General features: G+C 52.3%; 3 protein-coding genes across 8 annotated transcripts; all 3 read left to right on the top strand.

Moving 5' to 3' along the window:
- The first annotated feature begins 432 nt into the window (after positions 1-432).
- Positions 433-4825, top strand: DAXX (death domain associated protein). 4 transcript variants are annotated; one of them, XM_077161493.1, is made up of 8 exons: positions 433-538; positions 1403-1661; positions 1815-2646; positions 2773-2987; positions 3142-3298; positions 3503-3974; positions 4151-4373; positions 4585-4825. In XM_077161493.1, exons 2-8 carry the CDS (start codon positions 1455-1457, stop codon positions 4642-4644), a joined length of 2166 nt encoding a protein of 721 aa, XP_077017608.1. In that variant the 5' UTR covers positions 433-538; positions 1403-1454; the 3' UTR covers positions 4645-4825. The 4 variants fall into 4 exon arrangements, with proteins under 4 accessions (XP_077017608.1, XP_077017605.1, XP_077017606.1 ...); XM_077161490.1 differs by having other exon boundaries at positions 3142-3337; XM_077161491.1 differs by having other exon boundaries at positions 448-538; positions 1406-1661; positions 3142-3337.
- Positions 4826-5095: 270 nt separating this feature from the next.
- ZBTB22 (zinc finger and BTB domain containing 22) lies at positions 5096-9102 on the top strand. 3 transcript variants are annotated; one of them, XM_077161483.1, is made up of 3 exons: positions 5096-5200; positions 6187-8111; positions 9022-9102. In XM_077161483.1, the coding sequence occupies exons 1-3, from the start codon at positions 5164-5166 to the stop codon at positions 9049-9051; spliced, it is 1992 nt and encodes a 663-aa protein (XP_077017598.1). In that variant the 5' UTR covers positions 5096-5163; the 3' UTR covers positions 9052-9102. The 3 variants fall into 3 exon arrangements, with proteins under 3 accessions (XP_077017598.1, XP_077017597.1, XP_077017599.1); XM_077161482.1 differs by lacking the exon at positions 9022-9102 and having other exon boundaries at positions 6187-8765; XM_077161484.1 differs by lacking the exons at positions 5096-5200; positions 9022-9102 and adding an exon at positions 5450-5539 and having other exon boundaries at positions 6187-8765.
- TAPBP (TAP binding protein) lies at positions 8847-18326 on the top strand. Its single transcript, XM_077161486.1, has 8 exons — positions 8847-9139; positions 9296-9460; positions 9695-9955; positions 15133-15528; positions 15888-16229; positions 16304-16393; positions 16538-16575; positions 17287-18326. The coding sequence occupies exons 1-8, from the start codon at positions 9103-9105 to the stop codon at positions 17296-17298; spliced, it is 1341 nt and encodes a 446-aa protein (XP_077017601.1). The 5' UTR covers positions 8847-9102; the 3' UTR covers positions 17299-18326.
- Positions 18327-18653: the final 327 nt, after the last annotated feature.

Genomic DNA, 18653 nt, shown 5'->3' with positions numbered 1-18653 from the left:
ACCCCCATCCCTCCGTGACTCCTGAGCAGCCTTGAAGAACTTAACTCCTTATCCATCCTGTTCCATCCCCGCGTGCCCTCCCCCAGTTGGAAAGGTGGCTTAATCCTCCCTGCACGCTACTCGCTGCCGATTGTGCCCGAGGCAGGAAGTTTCTGATTGGCGGAGTCGCAGAAGCACCGGGTGAAAAGAGATCAGCTGGCCGCGCTGAGCCAGCGCCGTACGGCAAAATGGTAGTTCCCGGGTGCTTTAGGACGCCCTGCAGGGACAAAACCCCGCCCCCTACAGATCACAGGAAAGGGAACCGCAGACAACCTGGGCGGCACTCGGAGGTCCCGGGTGGAAGGCGTACAGTTACTTCCGGCCACAGGAAAACAGGTTTCCGTACGACAAGATGGCCGCCACTAGGTGCATGTAGGCGGAAACTCGGCGGCTTCCGGTCCTGAGTGGGGCCCGCGGTGGGAGGGGGAAGGAAGGCGGAGGGAACCATGCGAGGTTCTGAGATCCGCGGCGAGGGTCGCCTCGAGAGACCGTTTCTGAGGTGGGGGCCGGACGGTGTGGGGAGTGGGGGCGGGGATATCGGGGGACAGGTAGTGGGGAGGCCCGGGCTCTGAACCTGAAGGGCAAGCTGTGGTACCTTCCTATGCTTGAGGGGGAGCGGGGTGGCTAGGAGCTGAACTGGGGGAGGGGGACTTGGCGGGAAGCTCACCCAGGGAAGGACCCGACCCAAGGTTGGGATGAGAGGAATCGGGAGAGCCCAGTGCGGGGCTCACGAGCAGTTACGGGTCACTGAGAGAAAATGGGGGAAATTAGAGTGGGGTGAGAGGAAGGGGATTCGTGGTGAAATATCTCCTGTGGGTTCGAGGGGACCTATTAGAGGTTGAAATATAGAGATAATTCAAGGAGGAGAAAGGGTTGTTGGAAGGGTCCATCTTTTACCTGCAGGGTCTGGGAGTTAGGCTGATAATTCAGGATGGGGTGGAGGTACAGATTTTACGTGTTTGATGGCAAAAGGGGAAAAAACACCTGGGGTGGCGCCGATGGGGGTGTGGTATCAGCAAGGTGGTGTCAAAGAAATCTGGGATCCAGTGTGGGAGGTGGTCCTGGGGCTGGGATGAAGAATCAACTTGCCAACTGTGAGAAAACAGTGGAGAAATGCAAGGAAGAGACCGGAAATCGGCTTGAGGGGTGGAGCTGGGGGTGGGGACTTAAGGTTTGGCGGTGGTTTGGGGCCCCAATAGGTGAAGGACATGAAAAGCATATGAAACTAATGGTTGCTGAAAATAAGCAGTGAGGAGTTGGGCAGGGCTGAGTGTAATTGAAACCCAAGAAGATTGGAAATGTGTGAGATGAAGGGATGGGGCTGTGCTGGAGGGGCTCTTTCTAAGGCCCCATCCCCTTCCAGCAGGATTTCCGAAATCCCCAACACTTCCACCCTCCGGGGGATTTGATCCCCCATGGCCACCGCTAACAGCATCATCGTGCTGGATGATGATGACGAAGATGAAGCAGCTGCTCAGCCAGGTCCCTCCCACCCACCCCCCAGTCTGGCCTCACGCCAGGCAGAAGCCCCTGGCTCCTCCGAGCCCCGTGGGGCTGGAGGAAGCAGTAGTTCGGGCGGCAAGAAATGCTACAAGTTGGAGAATGAGAAGCTGTTTGAAGAGGTGAGCTTTAGGGGAGAAGATTCGTGTATCTCAGGGAGGGGGATGGCTGATTGGCTCATCTGTCCTTTCTTTCCCATTAATCCCACGCTCCCTTTTTTCTCTCAACCCCCTCCCTTGTCTCTTTCCCCTTCCCTCTCTCCCTGTACCCTCCAGTTCCTTGAACTGTGTAAGAAGCAGACGGCGGACCACCCTGAGGTGGTCCCATTCCTCTCTAACCGGCAGCAGCGTGCCCATTCTCTGTTTTTGGCCTCAGCGGAATTCTGCAACATCCTCTCTCGGGTCCTGTCTCGGGCCCAGAGCCGGCCAGCTAAGCTCTATGTCTACATCAATGAGCTCTGCACTGTTCTCAAGGCTCACTCATCCAAGAAGAAGCTGAACCTGGCCCCTGCTACCACCACCTCTGTTGAGCCCTCTGGGGATAACCCTGCCACAAACCCCTCTTCGGAACCCACAAATGCTGAGACCTCTGCCTCTGAGGCCCCAAGGACCCGTGGTTCCCGGCGGCAGATCCAGCGCTTGGAGCAGCTGCTGGCGCTCTATGTGGCAGAGATCCGACGGCTGCAGGAGAAGGAGCTGGATCTCTCAGAACTGGACGACCCGGATTCCACATACCTGCAGGAATCTCGGTTAAAGCGTAAGCTGATCCGCCTCTTTGGGCGCTTATGTGAACTGAAAGACTGCTCTTCACTCACAGGCCGTGTCATAGAGCAGCGCATCCCCTACCGTGGCACCCGCTACCCAGAGGTTAACAGGCGCATTGAGCGGCTCATCAACAAACCAGGGCCTGATACTTTTCCTGACTATGGAGATGTACTAAAGGCCGTAGAGAAGGCAGCTGCTCGCCACAGTCTCGGCCTCCCCCGACAGCAGCTCCAGCTCATGGCTCAGGATGCCTTCCGAGATGTGGGCATCAGGTTACAGGAACGACGTCACCTCGATCTCATCTATAACTTCGGCTGCCATCTCACAGATGACTATAGGCCAGGTAGGAGGTTAGCAGGATGCCTATCAGTGACCCTTATATGTCAGGTGTGTGGCCGAAGGGGCAACTCTCTAGTCCTTCCTTCTAGTGTTTGAGTTTAGTTCTCTGACTTTATATTTTCCCACATAGGCATTGACCCCGCACTGTCAGATCCTGCCCTGGCCCGGCGCCTTCGGGAAAACCGAAGTTTGGCCATGAGCCGGCTAGATGAGGTCATCTCCAAATACGCAATGATGCAAGAAAAGAGCGAGGAGGGTGAGAGACAGAAGAGAAGAGCCCGGCTTCCCCAAGGCGCTTCTTCCCACTCTGCAGACTCCCCCAAACCCTCCTTGGATTCTGGCGAGGTATGGGAGGGACATTCCCTCCAGAGAGGCTATAGCCACCCTTGTACTAGCCACCCAGAAGTCCAGGGTGATTGATGGGGTAAAGTGCAGAAGGAAATCAAAGACTGGAACCTCTGGGGCAAGTGATTCCTTAGAGAAACTCCTTCGTCCCCAGGGCCCTAGTGGAATAGCATCCCAGGAGTGCCCTACCACCTCCAAGGCTGAGACAGATGAGGAAGAAGATGAGGAAAGTGATGAAGAGATGGAAGAAGAGGAAGAAGAGGAGGAGGTTACAGATTCTGAAGAGGAGGATCTGGAACAGATGCAGGAAGGTCAGGGGGATGATGAAGAGGAGGAGGAGGAGGAAACAGGTATGTTAGGGAAACATTCTCGCCAAATGTTAGTTTCCTCTACTCTATTGGCCATAAGCTATCTGTTTGAGACCCTTCCCTTCCTCCTCTTTTCCCCTAGCACCCCCTCAGCAGTATTATTTCACTTAGGTCTCATGTCATTCTTCCTCTTTTCTTCTTTCTTAGGTAAGGATGGAGACAAAAGCCCCGTGTCCCCACCACAGATCTCCATTGAACAGAACATGGAACCTGGCAAAGGGATCAGCAGGTCTTCAGGGGCACAGCAAAACAGAGGACTCACAGTGTCTCCATCTTCACTGTCAGAAGAGCCCCTGGGCCCCTCCAGCATAGATGTGGAAAGCAATGGAGAACAGCCTGAGGAGTTGCCCCTGGAGGAAGAGAGCCCTATGTCTCAGCTCTTTGAGCTAGAGATTGAGGCCTTGCCCCTGGATACCACCCCTTCCCCTGAAGAAAGGGACATTTCCAGGAAGCAGTCAGAGGACCCCTTGACCACTGTCTTGGAGAATGGGGCAGCCATGGTCACCTCCACTTCCTTCAATGGAGGTGTCTCTCCTCACACCTGGGGAGATTCCAGCCCCCCCTGCAAGAAATCTCGGAAGGAGAAGGAGCAAACAGGGTCAGGGCCATTAAGAGACAGGTAACAATTAGGAGGAGGAAGAGGGAAACCAAGGAGGGATTGCAGGGGGCTTTCTGAGAGGAATGTTGGGGAACTGAGTCTGCTGGGAGTCAAATCATACACCGCTCTCCTGCCTTACCCCACCTCCAGATTCACGTTCCCCATACCCTTCCACACATTTATGTTTCTGTCCCCAGCTATGTGGAAAGGCAAAGAGCAGTGCATGAGAAGAATGGGAAGAGGATATGTACTTTGCCCAGCCCACCTTCCCCCTTGGCTTCCATGGTCCCAGTTGCTGATTCCTCGACAAGGGTGGACTCTCCCAGCCACGGTCTGGTGACCAGCTCCCTCTGCAGTCCTTCTCCAGCCTTGCTGTCCCAAACCTCCCAATCACAAGTCCCCCACCCTAGTACTTACAAGGTAAGAGGGGGAGGCTATTTTGCCTCCAACAGTTCATTCTCTTTCATTGTTCAGTTTCAGCCAATGTGAATATTGCACCCTCCACATCCTCCTTTTTTTTCCCCATCCCTAACTTTTCTTTTTTTTAATCTAAGTTTTTCCCTCTGCTTCTCCTACCCCTACTCCCCCAACCGTTCTGACACTTGCACCTTTGTCTCTCACTCCCTTGCAGATGAGTGTGGCCACACAGTGTGATCCAGAGGAGATTATCGTGCTCTCAGACTCTGATTAGCTGGTCCCCCTCTCTCCAACTCCAAAATGTTTAGAGATAGCATTTGGAGGATGATGGGCAGTAGATGACTGGAAGGAATGGACTAAGCTAATCCCCTTTTGGTGATGTTTCTTTAAGAAAAACAAAAGCTTAAGTTTTACACAGAAACATTAATAAACAATAAAATTCTTTTCTTACTGTATCCCTGTCTTCCTTGAATATGTACTGTCACAGATTGGCACCCGCTTCCGTCACACCTACTCCCGGCTCAGAGTTAGCCCAACCCCGGAGTAGCCCCGAAATTGCCCCTTGCGCTGCGACCATCCCTGCGCCCACAGCCCGCTGACAGGCACCAAAAAACATACTTCAGCCTCCTTAATACGCATTTATTTTTCACTTCGAGCGGTCGTAGTAAAAAGGCCAATCAGAGGCCGGCTCAAGGTTACTTGGCCAATCCAGGCTGGGAGGAAGAGGGCGGGACTTCAGAGGGAACTGTCAGAAACTGGAGGGCGAGGGCTATTAGACCTCGGAAACCTACTAATGGCCACCGCTCAGGGGCGGAGCCTGGCTAGCGATGGTCAGTACTCACCGCCAATGGGAAGAGGCAGGCTTACAGAATTAAAGGGGAATGAATGCTTTGGCCAAACTAAGTCCTGAGTCCTCAGCGGAGGAAGGAACCTGATACCTTTAACGTAGAATGAGGCGATGATTCTTTAAAGGAGAAGTGGCCGAGTCGGCAGACTATTGCCTAGCAGCACGGGTGGGGTGCCCGCCTGTGCCTTTAAAGTTAGAGGGGCGGGAGGCGGAGCGGGGGCGGAGGGCGGAGGGAGTCGGCGCAAGATGGCGGCGGGAGGGGCTCAGGCTGCGGCTCTGGTCGCCGAGTGAGGGGCGGGGGGGCCCGGGGGCGCGCGGCCCGGTAAGCGGGGACGCGCGGGGTTGGGGGGCGCCTTCCGGGTGGGAGAGAAGACCGAGTTAGCGCTTGGGGCGGAGCGGAAGGGGGCGGGGTCCTTGTGGGCGGGGGTAAGCAAGAGGCGTGGTCGAAAGGACCGAGGGGCGGGGCATGGGTGGGTCCTCCAGGGGGCGTGGCTAGGCGTAAACTGGGGGCAAATGGGGCGTGGTCGCGAGAGAGCCGGGGGCAGAGAGAAGGATGGTTTTCAGTACCAGAGCAGACCTGCCCCTTCCCAAGAACAGGGTGCAAAAGACCCAAGAGGTAGATTTTGGAATGTCACTCAGACAAATGGAAAACAGGGTGTAATTTTGAGGGGAAGCACCCTTCGAAAGACTAAAGTGCCTTATTTCTTTAACACCAAGTAAAGAGCACTGAATTTGGAGTCAGGAGACCTGTATTTGCTGATATTGGCACTTACTGGCTGCATGACCTTGAATAGTTGCTTAATCTTTCCGAGCCTGTGCTCTCATCTGTCAAATGAGGTTGAGAGAAATACTGATCTTACAATGCTGTGGGAAGTTACTCAGAAAATGGGTTTGAACATGTTTGTAAACTAAGGGACTGTGTAGTAGTTATGAGATGCTATCGTTATTCTTCTCTCTTTTTTTCCCCAGAGACCCCCCCGGCCGCCCTCCTCCTTCCCTTGTTCCTGTGGCTGGGGGGGTACCCCCTCTTCACCATGGAGCCATCTCCCCTCTCTCCCAGCGGGGCAGCACTCCCCTTGCCCCTATCGCTGGCCCCACCCCCACTGCCCCTACCAGCAGCTGCAGTGGTACATGTGTCCTTTCCTGAGGTGACCAGTGCCCTCTTGGAGTCCCTCAATCAGCAGCGGCTGCAGGGGCAGCTGTGCGATGTGTCCATCCGCGTGCAGGGCCGGGAGTTCCGGGCTCATCGTGCTGTCCTTGCGGCCTCCTCCCCTTACTTCCACGACCAGGTCCTGCTGAAGGGCATGACCTCTATCTCGCTGCCCAACGTCATGGATCCAGGCGCCTTCGAGACTGTCCTGGCCTCAGCTTACACTGGCCGCCTCAGCATGGCTGCTGCCGACATTGTCAACTTCCTCACAGTGGGGTCTGTGCTCCAAATGTGGCACATCGTAGACAAGTGCACTGAGCTCCTCCGCGAAGGCCGAGCCTCAGGCACTGCCACCATCACCACTGCTGCAGCCACCTCGGTCACTGTCCCTGTTGCTGGGGGCCCGGCAGGAAGTGGGGGCACCATGGCACCTGCCACCGTAGGCTCTGTGCGCTCTCATGCTTCCAGCCGTGCTAGTGAGAACCAGTCCCCCAGCAGCAGCAATTACTTCAGTCCCCGCGAATCCACTGATTTCTCTTCTTCTCAAGAGGCCTTTACAGCTTCTGCAGTGGGCAGTGGGGAGCGGCGTGGAGGTGGCCCTGTATTTCCAGCCCCTGTGGTTGGCAGTGGGGGGGCCACATCTGGGAAGCTGCTACTGGAAGCTGATGAGCTGTGTGATGATGGTGGGGATGGCAGGGGGGCAGTGGTCCCTGGGGCTGGACTCCGGCGTCCCACATACACCCCACCCAGCATCATGCCACAGAAACACTGGGTATATGTGAAGCGGGGTGGAAACTGCCCCGCACCAGCACCCCTAGTTCCCCAAGACCCAGACCTGGAGGAGGATGAGGAGGAGGAAGACCTGGTGTTAACCTGTGAGGATGATGAAGATGAAGAGCTAGGGGGTGGCTCAGTGGTCCCAGCGGGGGGAGGACCTGAGGCTACCCTTAGCATAAGTGATGTCAGGACCCTGACTGAGCCTCCAGATAAGGGGGAGGAGCAGGTCAACTTCTGTGAGTCTTCAAATGACTATGGCCCTTTTGAGGGTGGGGGTCCTGGGGCAGGCCTGGATGACTCAGGGGGGCCAACCCCCTCCTCCTACACCCCCTCCCACCCTCCACGGCCCCTGCTTCCCCTGGACATGCAGAGCAACCAGATCCTGGTCTTCCCATCTTCCTCCTCCACCTCCTCCTCCTCCTCCCAGGCTCCAGGCCCCCCACAGGGGAACCAGGCTGAGCATGGGGCAGTGACCCTAGGGGGCACGGCAGGGAGCCTAAGTGTGCCCGGGAGCACTGGCGGGGCCCCTGGGGGGACAGGTGGTGGAGACGGGAATAAGATCTTTCTATGCCACTGCGGGAAGGCCTTCTCGCACAAGAGCATGCGGGACCGGCACGTCAACATGCACCTCAACCTGCGGCCATTTGACTGCCCCGTGTGCAACAAGAAGTTCAAGATGAAGCACCACCTGACGGAACACATGAAGACACACACAGGCCTCAAGCCCTACGAGTGCAGCGTCTGCGCCAAGAAGTTCATGTGGCGAGACAGCTTCATGCGCCACCGGGGACACTGTGAGCGCCGGCACCGCCTGGGTGGGGCCGGGGCGGGGCCCGGGGCGCCCACGGGGCCCACAGTACTGCCCAAGCGAGAGTCCCCCGGAGCTGGCCGGGGCAGCGGAGACGAGGCGAGTGGAGCCACGCCCCCGCCCAACCGAAGGGTCTGGTCCCCATCTGGCGTCCACAAGGTGGAAATGGGCTTTAGTGGGGGCGGAGGGGCAAACTGAGAGGGCAGAGCTACTAAGGGTAGCTTTAAGGGAAGAGTGAATAGGGAACACAATTCGGGGGCATTTGGCCCCGGAGAGCTCTCCCATCACACGCAATGTCTTCCTAATCTCTCTGGACTTGTATATACTTGAGAGGAGGAACCAAGTAGCACAGTCTACAGACCATTCCATTCCTCAGCTCCACTCACCCCCTCCCGCGGGGGAGGGTGTCTCTTCTCTTCTTTTCCTCAGATAGATACACTACTGAAGCCCCAGCTCCACAGTAGGGAGTGCATGGAGGAGAGAGGGGGAAATGTTGAGCATCCTGGAATCACAGGGTCAGGGGTCCGAAGGCTGTAGTGTGTGCCTGAAGTCTGTGTTTGTGTTTTGTGGGGACCAGGTCTTCGAGCCCCGCCCTTGTCCTAGAACTTATCCCTCCTGTTTCCCAGGTTGCACCCTTATTTCTACCCCTACTTCTACGCCTCCCCTCCTCCCCTCATCTCTCCAGTTCGGTTCTCAGGGGGGAGGGGGTGGACACAAGGAGGGAGTAAGTCGTAGGAGTACAAGGGTCTTATTTTAATTTTTTAAAATGGTGATTAAAATATTTATTGGTCATTGCAATTGGCTTCCCAACAACCCCTGTGTGTCTTTGCTGGGGATCCGGCACAGGTGGGGGAAAGTGGTGTAAAGTTCCCGGGGGGGGGGGGGGGGGGGAGCCCGGGGAAGGGGAGGGTTTTGGAACTGGAACTTGCTGGCCGGCCCAGGAGGGCGCGGCAGGCCTGAGGTGCCCGATAGAGAACTGGTGAGGATGTTCCCGGATCCCTGCTCCGCGAGTGGGGCGCGCCGCCGCCACGCGCACCTCCTCACCTAACCAGAGCGGGGATTTCCTCAGCCCCTCCTGCTGGCCATTAGAGGAAAGTGAAAGTGAAAGGGGGGAAGAGGAGGCTTTCAGGGCTGAGGAGATCGCAGCGCCATGAAGCCCCTGTCCCTGCTCCTCGCTGTGGCTTTGGGTGAGCGAAACCTGCGACTCCTCGCCCAGGGATGGGGTGAGGTGGGGTGGGGCGGAGTGATCCCGCCGGGAGCCCGGGGCCGTGGGGGGGGGGGGGCGGGGAGGGCCGGTCACCCTATATCCCGGCCGCCCCCTCACTCGCGTCCTTCTCCCCCAGGCCTGGCGACCGCCGTCTCGGCCGGGCCCACCGCGCTTGAGTGCTGGTTCGTGGAGGATGGGGGCAGCCTGGCCAAGAAACCCGCTGCCCTGCTTCTGCGCCAAGGCCCGGAGGAACCGCCTCCCAGGTCCGACCTCGACCCCCAACTCTACCTCAACGTTCACGGTGCGTCTTCGGGGACTCGCCCCCAAGTCTGTAGGCTCTCTCCACCAGACCCTCCTTACGTAGCGTGATGACCTTGGGCCTCAGTTTCCCCCTCTGTAAAATGAAAGTCTGGATTACCTCTAACCTCTCACTACCCGGGTGGTTTGTTAATGTCAAATTCCCCGGACGCTGCCCTCGCTGTCCCTTTCCCGGCAGCGACTACAGCTGCGCCCCCACCATTCTCTGCACTTCCAGACCCCACGGGGGCCCTCCAGGCAGCCTTCAGGAGGTACCCCCGAGGCGCCCCGGTGCCACACTGCGAGATGAGCCGCTTTGTCCCGTTCCCTGCTTCCGCCAATTGGGCCAGTGGCCTGACCCCGGATGAGAGCTGCCCGCGAGCTCTGGATGGGACTTGGTTCATGGTCAGCATGTCCAGCCCTGTTCTCAGCCTCTCCATCCTGCTGCGGCCACAGCCCGAGCCTCAAAAGAAGCCTGTTTTCATCACGCCGGCCACAGGTAGCTGGAGCGGGGAGGTGGAGGAGGATGGGGAGATTCCAGGGGTCCCAAGTGTACCGGTAACTTGACAGAGTTATTTCCCCAATCGGGCTCAGCTTCCATATTTGTAAAGAGAAGCAGTCCGGCTAGAATTAGATAAAGTATCTCTACCATTCCTTCTAGCTCCCATCTAGAAAAAAAGTAGCGACCTCGGCTGGAAGTTGGGGCGGAGCCTCTTAGCGTTCCCAGGAGCGAAACTTTGGAGAAAGGCGGGGCTTGCAGGACTGGCTTTGAGAAACATGCTAGGTGATTGGATTGGGAGGGGCTTAGAAGCAGGAATTTCTTTCTCCTCTCCGCCCAGATCTATATCTTGCTGGGCACCGCCACCCTTGAAGTTCACCCTCTTTCGAAACCACCTTCGAGCCGCACCCTCACCCACACGAGGTGCCTGCGGCAGTCAGCAAAGCAAAAGCTCTTGCTTTCAGGTGGGCGTACCTCTGCGGCCTTCTCTTTGGCGCGGGAGGATGCGCAGATTCTGTGGTCATCTATTGGCTGACTCCAGTGGGAGCCAGAGAGGGCCGGGAGAACCACTGGTTCCCACTGCCCTGACCGCTTACTGCGTTGTGCAATGCGGATTGAGGCCCAGGGCTGGGACGAGGGGATAGCATGGTCGGATAGTGTCAGAATGGGGAAGATCTGACCCCAGCATCCAGGAGGGTGGGTAGGACACAGGTAATGTCCTCGGCTTCCCTCAGTCTCTGCGATCAGATCAACCTCAACCGAACCCCTGTTCCCTCCCTTCCACTGTACTCACTCCCTACCACTCTCACTAAGAGTCCCGTGACACAGGGGCGATGGAAATGTCCTCAGTGCCCCTCCCTCAGTAAGAATGACTACCCCTCCATTCTTAGTCCCCAAGCTGCTCCTGTGGGGACAGCGCCCTCTCCAGTGGGAAAGAGTATATCTCGGGCCTGCAGGCTTCACTGCAGCACCCCGTGAGACTGTCCTTTTCTCTCAAAGTCTGTTTTTTAAACTGTAAAATGTGGATACTATTTCCCATCTGTCTTTCTGTTGCTGTGACTAGCACTTTCTGTGTTAATCTGATTCACCAATTCAATAAATATTTATTGGCACCAAGAGTAAGTTGTGGCCCAGTTAGTTCTCAGTCCTGGCTAAAAATTAGAGTCGTCTGGGAAGCTTTAAAAACATACTGAAGCCCCGGGTCCCACCCCAGGTCAATTAATCAGAATCTCAGGGATGGCAGTGGGCACTGCTAAGAATCACAAAGGAGATCACAGGTAGACTCAGCTCTCAAGGAGGTTCTGGGCTGTTACAGGGGGATGAGATCTGTAATAATTCTCATGTGAAGTAGAAAGCAATTTGTGCTTTGAAACAAGTGCAGTTAAGGAGCCATGGAATTGCTCGGGCAGGAAGATTATCTGCAGCTCACAGGCCACTTGGGGTAAAACCAAGTTGGTAAAAACAAGTCATTGTGCTTTATCTTCCTTTTCAAGTGTTTCTAGATTAAGCGTTCAAGACTATGAAAAAAGTTTTGATGTAAAAATTAAAATAGAATATTTTTAGGTCATAGACCATTGATGATTTTGCTATAAAAATTTATGTATTATTTCTTTTCAAATTAGTTAACAATTTGAAATGTCTGTTGGCAACTATTTTTTCTTATATCTTGTGTTCATAGTATTTAATTCTCACTATTTTTAAAAACATTATGGAAAATTTCAAAGATACATAACAGTCGAGAAAATACTATAATGAAGCTGCACATATTCATCACCCGCTTATACAGTTATCACACTTTACCAAATTGTTTCACATTCTCACCCACCTTTTTTTTTTGCCAGAGTATTTTAAAGTACATCCAAGACATCATATTATTTTACTCTTAAATTCTCCACTGAGCATCTCTATTACATAAGGATTTAATATTTATAACCACAATACCATCATCACCCCTAACAAAACAAACATTAATTCCTTAATATCATCACATTTCTAGCCCATATTAACATTTTCCTGATTGTCTTAATTATGTAATTTTACAGTGGATTTGCTTAAATCAGGATTCAAAAACAACCATATATTGTATTTGGTTGTTTTGTCTTGTCTCTTTCATTCTATAATTGCTCACACAACTCCTCTTCCCCCACCCTAATGCGATTGTTTGTTGGGGAAACCTAGTCATTTGTCCTGTAGACTTTCCCACATTCCATATTCAGCCAGTTTTTTTCTGCTTGCTGACATTTATCTTGTTCTTCTTTCCTCTATGTTTCCGATAAACTGGTAGTTAGATCTAGAGCCTTGATTAGATTTGGGCTCAAATTTTTACTTCAATGTTACTATATAATAGGTACTACCATTCACTTTTTCAAAGCACAGAAAAGCAAAAGCTATGTATACAAGTTACAAAAATAGAGGTAGAAACTTTCCTTACTATTCTTTTTACTCCTGTATGTTCACAGAGTACAGCTTATGGGATGCAGGTCTAAAGCTGCTTCCAATATCTCATAATAAAAATCACTGTTGGCTTAAAAGTTAAACCATAAAACCTTTACAGTGGATTGTTTTTAACAATTCTAAAGTATGTCTCTGGATTTTGATAAACCAAGTGAAATTATATACTGTTTTACTCTACTAATTAAAATTTTTCCATGACAAAAGCTTAACCTTTTAGGCCTCAGACGCTAGGATTAAAAATGGCATAATCAGAGGAGAATATTTCTTCTACCTAGAAGACCCAGACATTTTGGAGAAGAAGTTAGCAGTAGAACTGACTGAAGGACATGGAGTATTTAGATGTTTGGGAAAATGGAAAAGGGCATTGTAGACTGAAGGACCCTCAGGACCAGAGCAAAGAGACGTCCAGTGACTAGAGTTTCTAGCAGGAGCAAGAAATAGATTCTATGTGACAGGTTCTTAGGGTGTGAGAGGTGTCTGGAAACGTGAAGGCTAGTTTATCACATACCTTGAAAGTTGGGCTTTATCCTATAAGTGATGTTGAACCATCAGAAAATTCTTTTTGTGATTTTTCAAAAAATTCTGTTATTTTACTTGATTATTATAAGAGATAGGCAAGGATCATTGGATTCATGAGGAAAATAAAGGGTGTCACTTTCCCAAGGTACCCAGCCGGTCCATGATAGTGACAATAGTAATGAAAATATTAACTAACTTTGAGCTAAGCCCTGTTCTAAGACTTTACATGCAAAATCTCATTTATTTTTCTTGACACCACAGGAAATGGGTGCTACTATTATCTCCATTTTATAGATGAAGAAATCTGAGGCTCAGATTAGTTAGGTAACTTGCCCAAGGACATGCAGCTTGTAAGAAACAGAGCTAGGAATTAAATCTGGATCATCTGGCTCCAGCTTGTGCCATTAGCTGCTGACTTCCTACGTACTTGGGATTCTTCAAAGAGAAACTGAGGTTAGACAAGAGAGTAGGCCGTTGTAATTGTCCAAATATATGTTGATTAAGAATCTGAGCTGGAGTGAGGACAACCAAATCAATGGGCTGAGCCCTCTATCTTAGGGTTTGCCCTATGAAAATTATTTCTGCAAAGAATAAGCTAAGTGTACTTAAAATTAGGCCTAAGAGTCACCCTCCCCCCCACCCCCACCCCCCAGAGAACCTCTTTTGTTGCTCAGATATGCCCTTTCTCTCTAAGCCAACTCAGCAGGTGAACTCACTGCCCTCCTTCCTACTTGGGACATGACTCCAAGGGTGTAAATCTCCCTGGCAACGTGGGACAGAAATCCTGGGATGAGGCAGGACCTGGCATCATGGGATTGAGAAAGCCTTCTTGACCAAAAGGGGGAAGAGAGAAATGAGACAAAATAAAGTTTCAGTAGCTGAGAGATTTCAAACAGTGTCAAGTGGTTATCCTGGAGGTTATGCTCATGCATTATACAGATATTCCTTTTTAGTTTATGATATATTGAAGTGGCTGGAGGGAAATAACTGAAACTGTTGAGATGTGTTCCAGTAGCCTTGATTCTTGAAGATTATTGTATAAAGATATAACGTTTACAACAACAACAACAACAAAAGAATCTGAGCTGGAAACAGATGTGAGATCTTATTTGTGAGAAAGAATTAGGGCCTGGCAGAGATGGTATGTAGCACATAGTATTTGGCAGTTTGCTTATCTCATTCACTAGATTTGGGGGTAGGCACTTCCTGCCATGTTCACTACTCTGTCCTCTAGCACTACACCTTGAATGTGCTCTAGGTACTCAGTAAATATTTGCTGAATGAATGAATGAGAGGAAGGAGTATGAGTGACTCCAAATGTTTACCTCGAGTGGGGAGATGGGCATTGAAGCATGGTAGGGGATGTTGCAGAGATGCTGTGGTGTTGGGGCAGGTTACATTTTTCTGGCAGATGGTTAGGCATAATCATAGCAAACTTTTGTAGTCTTCCTACAATGTTCCAGGCACCCTTATAAGCACCTTTCAGAGATAGGCATCTTTGTTATCCAGTATCAGGAACTGAATAGGTTTGGTAGCAAAAAGTATTAAATACTTTATCTCTCACAGCAACCTCATGAGGTAGGTGTTATCATTGTCATTATCATCATCCCTGTTTGTGAGTAAGGAATCCGAACCACCAAAAGGTAAAGTAACTGGTCTGAGGCCATGTAAATAAACTGCAGAGTTGGGATTTGAGTCAAGGCAGCCAGGTTCCAGGCACTTAACCCTCATTCTCCACTGCCCTAGTAGAACATGGAGGTCTGTACTCAGGTCTAGGCTCGAGCTGGAACCTTCCAGAGTCAATAGATATTCCGTCCAGCACCAAAGGATTGCAGGTCATGGGTCACCACTGTCTTCAACAGCAACCAAGAAAGGCTCAGCTCTTCAAGGGTAGCACGTGGAGACTGGTTCACGAGGTGTTGGAAGTACCCTCAGATCCCATTGTCTGAAAGCTTGAGTGGGCTGCATGTACAGAGCAGCCTTCAAGGGCTGCACCCATGTACTGCCCCTATTGTCCCAGCTGTGGAGCTAAGGGGATTTGCAGGGAGGACTGGGAAATGGTGTGCATCAGGAAAGAAGGTATTCTTTGAGGGGTGAGTAAACTGGAGCTCAGTTCTCCCTGTAATTCCATTTCTCTATTTTTTTTCCCCTCCTTTCTCTCCCATGTGTCCTCCCACTCGGAACCCCACCCCCATCTTCCCCAGTGGTGCTGACTGTCCTCACCCACACTCCCACTCCTCAGGTCCGACTGGGCCAGGATGTCATGCTGGACCTGAGCTTCGCATACATGCCCCCCACCCCTGAGGCTACATCCCCAACCCGGGGTCCCCCTCCCTTTGGGCTAGAGTGGCGACGCCAGCACCTGGGTAAGGGGCGACTGCTCCTTACTGCAACCCCTGGGCTAGATGGGCAGAATTCAGTGGCCCGAGAGGGGGCAGTGGCATTTGCTGCTTGGGATGACGATGAACCGTGGGGCCCATGGACCGGAAATGGGACCCTCCAGCTGCCTGCAGTACGACCCTTCCAGGAGGGCACCTACCTGGCCACCATTCACCTGCCATATCTGCAAGGACAGGTCACCTTGGAGCTTGCTGTGTACAGTGAGTAGGAGGGAGGCAAGTGTTCCCATGGTTGGGAGTGGGCACTGGTATTAAGGGACCACCGAGAGGAGGAGGATGGAGAAAAGAGTGCTTAGGTGAGAGGAGATGGATAGGGATCCCTGGGAGTCAGAGAGGTAATGGGAAGGGATGGGAGTCCCTAGGAATCTGGGGGGCTTTGGCATGGGTAATTATGTGAAGGATAATACATATTATTATATGGGGAGACAGTGGGCTCCCCATCCTGGGGGAGTAAACCCAAACCCTCTCAGGTTTGGGGAGGGTGAAGGCAAATTAAGGATCTCTGAGGGAGGATAGCGTGGGTTGATTACTCCGATGCCAGTTTTCTACTCTCTCCCCAGAACCCCCTAAAGTGTCCCTGACGCCAACACCTCTGGTATGGGCTGCTCCGGGGGAGGCACCCCCTGAATTGGTCTGCCTTGTGTCCCACTTCTACCCCTCCAATGGCCTGGAGTTGGAGTGGGAACTCCGCGGTGGCCCCGAGGGCGGTTCTCGGAAGGTCAAGGGCCAGAGGTGGCTCTCTGCCCTGCGCCACCACTCGGATGGCTCTGTCAGCCTCTCTGGGCACCTGCTGCCGCCCCCGGCCACTGTCGAGCAGCATGGGGCACGCTACGCCTGTCGCGTCCACCACCCCAGTCTGCCCGCCTTGGGGCGCAGCGCCGAGGTCACTTTGGAGGTGGCAGGTAAGAGTTGGGAGCGCTTGGGGGCGGGGGTCCGGGATAGCAGGGAGCTCACTCTCATCCCTTCCGCCTGCCAGGCCTCTCCGGGCCCTCCCTGGAGGACGGCGTGGGCCTCTTCTTGTCTGCCTTTCTCCTCCTCGGGCTTTTCAAGGTTTTGGGTTGGATCGGTGAGTAAGCCCCACCCCGACCGTGACCCCCGACTCGCGGACTCTCCCACCCACTACCATAAGCCTAACACTCATCTTTCTCCCCCCCCCATGCTCTTCCCCCCCTACCACTTTTCCATCCCACCCCTCAAACTCTCTCCACAGTTGCCTGTCGGTCCACTTCCACGGATTCAAAACAAAAGGTAACTACATCCCCACCTCTCCTTATCTTTCCCTTCTAATTTTATCCCCTCCCCTGAACCCATCATGGAGGGAGGCTACTAGTGTAGTGAGCAGAATGCAGACTTGAGATCCACACAGACCTAGGTTAAATTCTGCCACTAACATCTTGAACTATAGGACCCCTTTACTAAGTTACCTAACCTAGAGCTCAGCTCTCAGTTTCCTTGGATGTCTATAACATCAGGATAACAAAAATTACTTAGGGAGTGCTGTCCAATTAATCAATCTATTTGTTACATTGAAAAAATGTATAAGGAAACAGGTGAAATTAATTTTAAAAATGTCTAATGTCGTATATCCAAAACATTATTTCAATATGTAATCAATATAAGGAATCATAGTCTTTTTTTTTTCTGTACTAAATCTCCCAAAACAAGTGTTTATTTTATACTTTCAGCATATCTCCATTTGGATTGGCCACGTTTCAAATGCTTATTAGCCACATGAGGGTAGTGGTTTCTGGACAGTGCAGCCTCAGAGAGCTACTGGGCTGTTTAAGGAGAGGGTGCATATATAGCACTCAGCACAGTGTCTGGCAGACAGAAAACACACAATATGAGCTCCACCCTCTGTGCATCCATGATGATTCATGTTTTTCTGGACTAAGCCTTACCACCTCTCCTTGCCTTCAAACCCTGAATTCCTCACCTCCTTCTTTCTTCTATTTCCAGAAAGCACAGTGAGGGTACCCTCCCCACCACTACCTTGCTGAAGTTACCATCCTCTCTGACCTAGGCTGCTGAAGAAGACATCTGTTCCTACCCCCTCCAATTCTTTCTCCACTGAGCAGCTGGAGTGCTTTTTTAAAAGATACAAATCTTATGATGGTCATTTTCTTAGAGCTCTAGGGCAGTGGTTCTCAAACTTTTTAGCATTTGGACCTCTTCAAAATTATCAGTGACCCTAAAGAGCATTTGCTTATGTGGGTTATTAACTATTGATATTTACCATACCAGGAATTAAAACAGAACTTAAAACACAATAACATAAGTGAAAGCAATGATGTGAATGCACATCATACGGCCTCTGGAAAACTCCACTGTACACTTAGAGGAGTGAAAAAGGCAAATAACAAAATAAATATTATGAAGATAGTCTTAACCTCGCATAACTCCTCAAATAGTCTCTGGGATGCCCAGACAATTTGAGAATCGCTGCTCTAGGGGCTGAATCCAGCCTTCCTGCCCAAGCCCATGCCTCCCGGGAGCATTTGGGAACCTGCCTACCTCTCCAACACCACTAGGTGCTCTCCATACCCACTCTCAGTGCTCATCATACCCACGGCCATTCCTTTCCTCTAAAGAGCCAAATGTCTTCCGCCCATGTCCGGGTCCCAGGACGTTGTTCCTCCTGCCAGGCCCATCCTTGCCCTTCTTGGGCCCCCAAACCAGGTCGCTGGCATTACCCAGGCAGCCTAGTGACCCTCTTGTACGTTTCACCATGGTTGTATTTAAGTGATTGTGAGAGCTGTTGTTAAATGCGTGTATCCCCTCCCGAACTGTCGGTTCCTCGAATTCAGCCTATCTGTCCACTGCTCTTTCCCCGCACCAGCACGGGGTCTGGCGCTCATGGGAAAATGCTTATCAAATAGCTGCAGGATACTGCAGGACGGATGGTGCGATTCGGCGTAGGGACCTTAGGGGGAGCAGGTCGCCCGCGGGAGAAATGGCTCAAACCCTGCAGGAATAAAGTTGTGTTTCCGTGCTTCTAACGAGGTTTCTCAAGTTCCTCCTCGCGGCCCCCCTTTCCAAGTACAATGACCCTTCCAGTCACCCTTGCCCTAACCACCCTGACCTCTTAAAGGCCTGGGAACTATCCAATCCCATTCTCCTCGAGAAAATTTGAGGTCCGACGCCACTAACGACGAATAGGGGGCCTTCAAGAAGCGGGGTGTCCCGGGTAACCAAAAAGCTGCGGAGATCCCGGCCACAAGCAGCGGAAACCCTGGAGCCGGAAGTGGCGGCTTCCTGCCCCGCCCCTTTACGAGGGGGCGGGAACCGAGGACTACTCAAAAATCCCGGACAGGATTTTGGTCCGC

This window comes from Tamandua tetradactyla, chromosome 5 (assembly GCF_023851605.1).
Source record: "Tamandua tetradactyla isolate mTamTet1 chromosome 5, mTamTet1.pri, whole genome shotgun sequence".
NCBI classification, from domain to species: Eukaryota; Metazoa; Chordata; class Mammalia; order Pilosa; family Myrmecophagidae; genus Tamandua; species Tamandua tetradactyla.
Note: the sequence above shows the minus strand (reverse complement) of the source record. Positions and strands in the feature narration are given on the sequence as shown.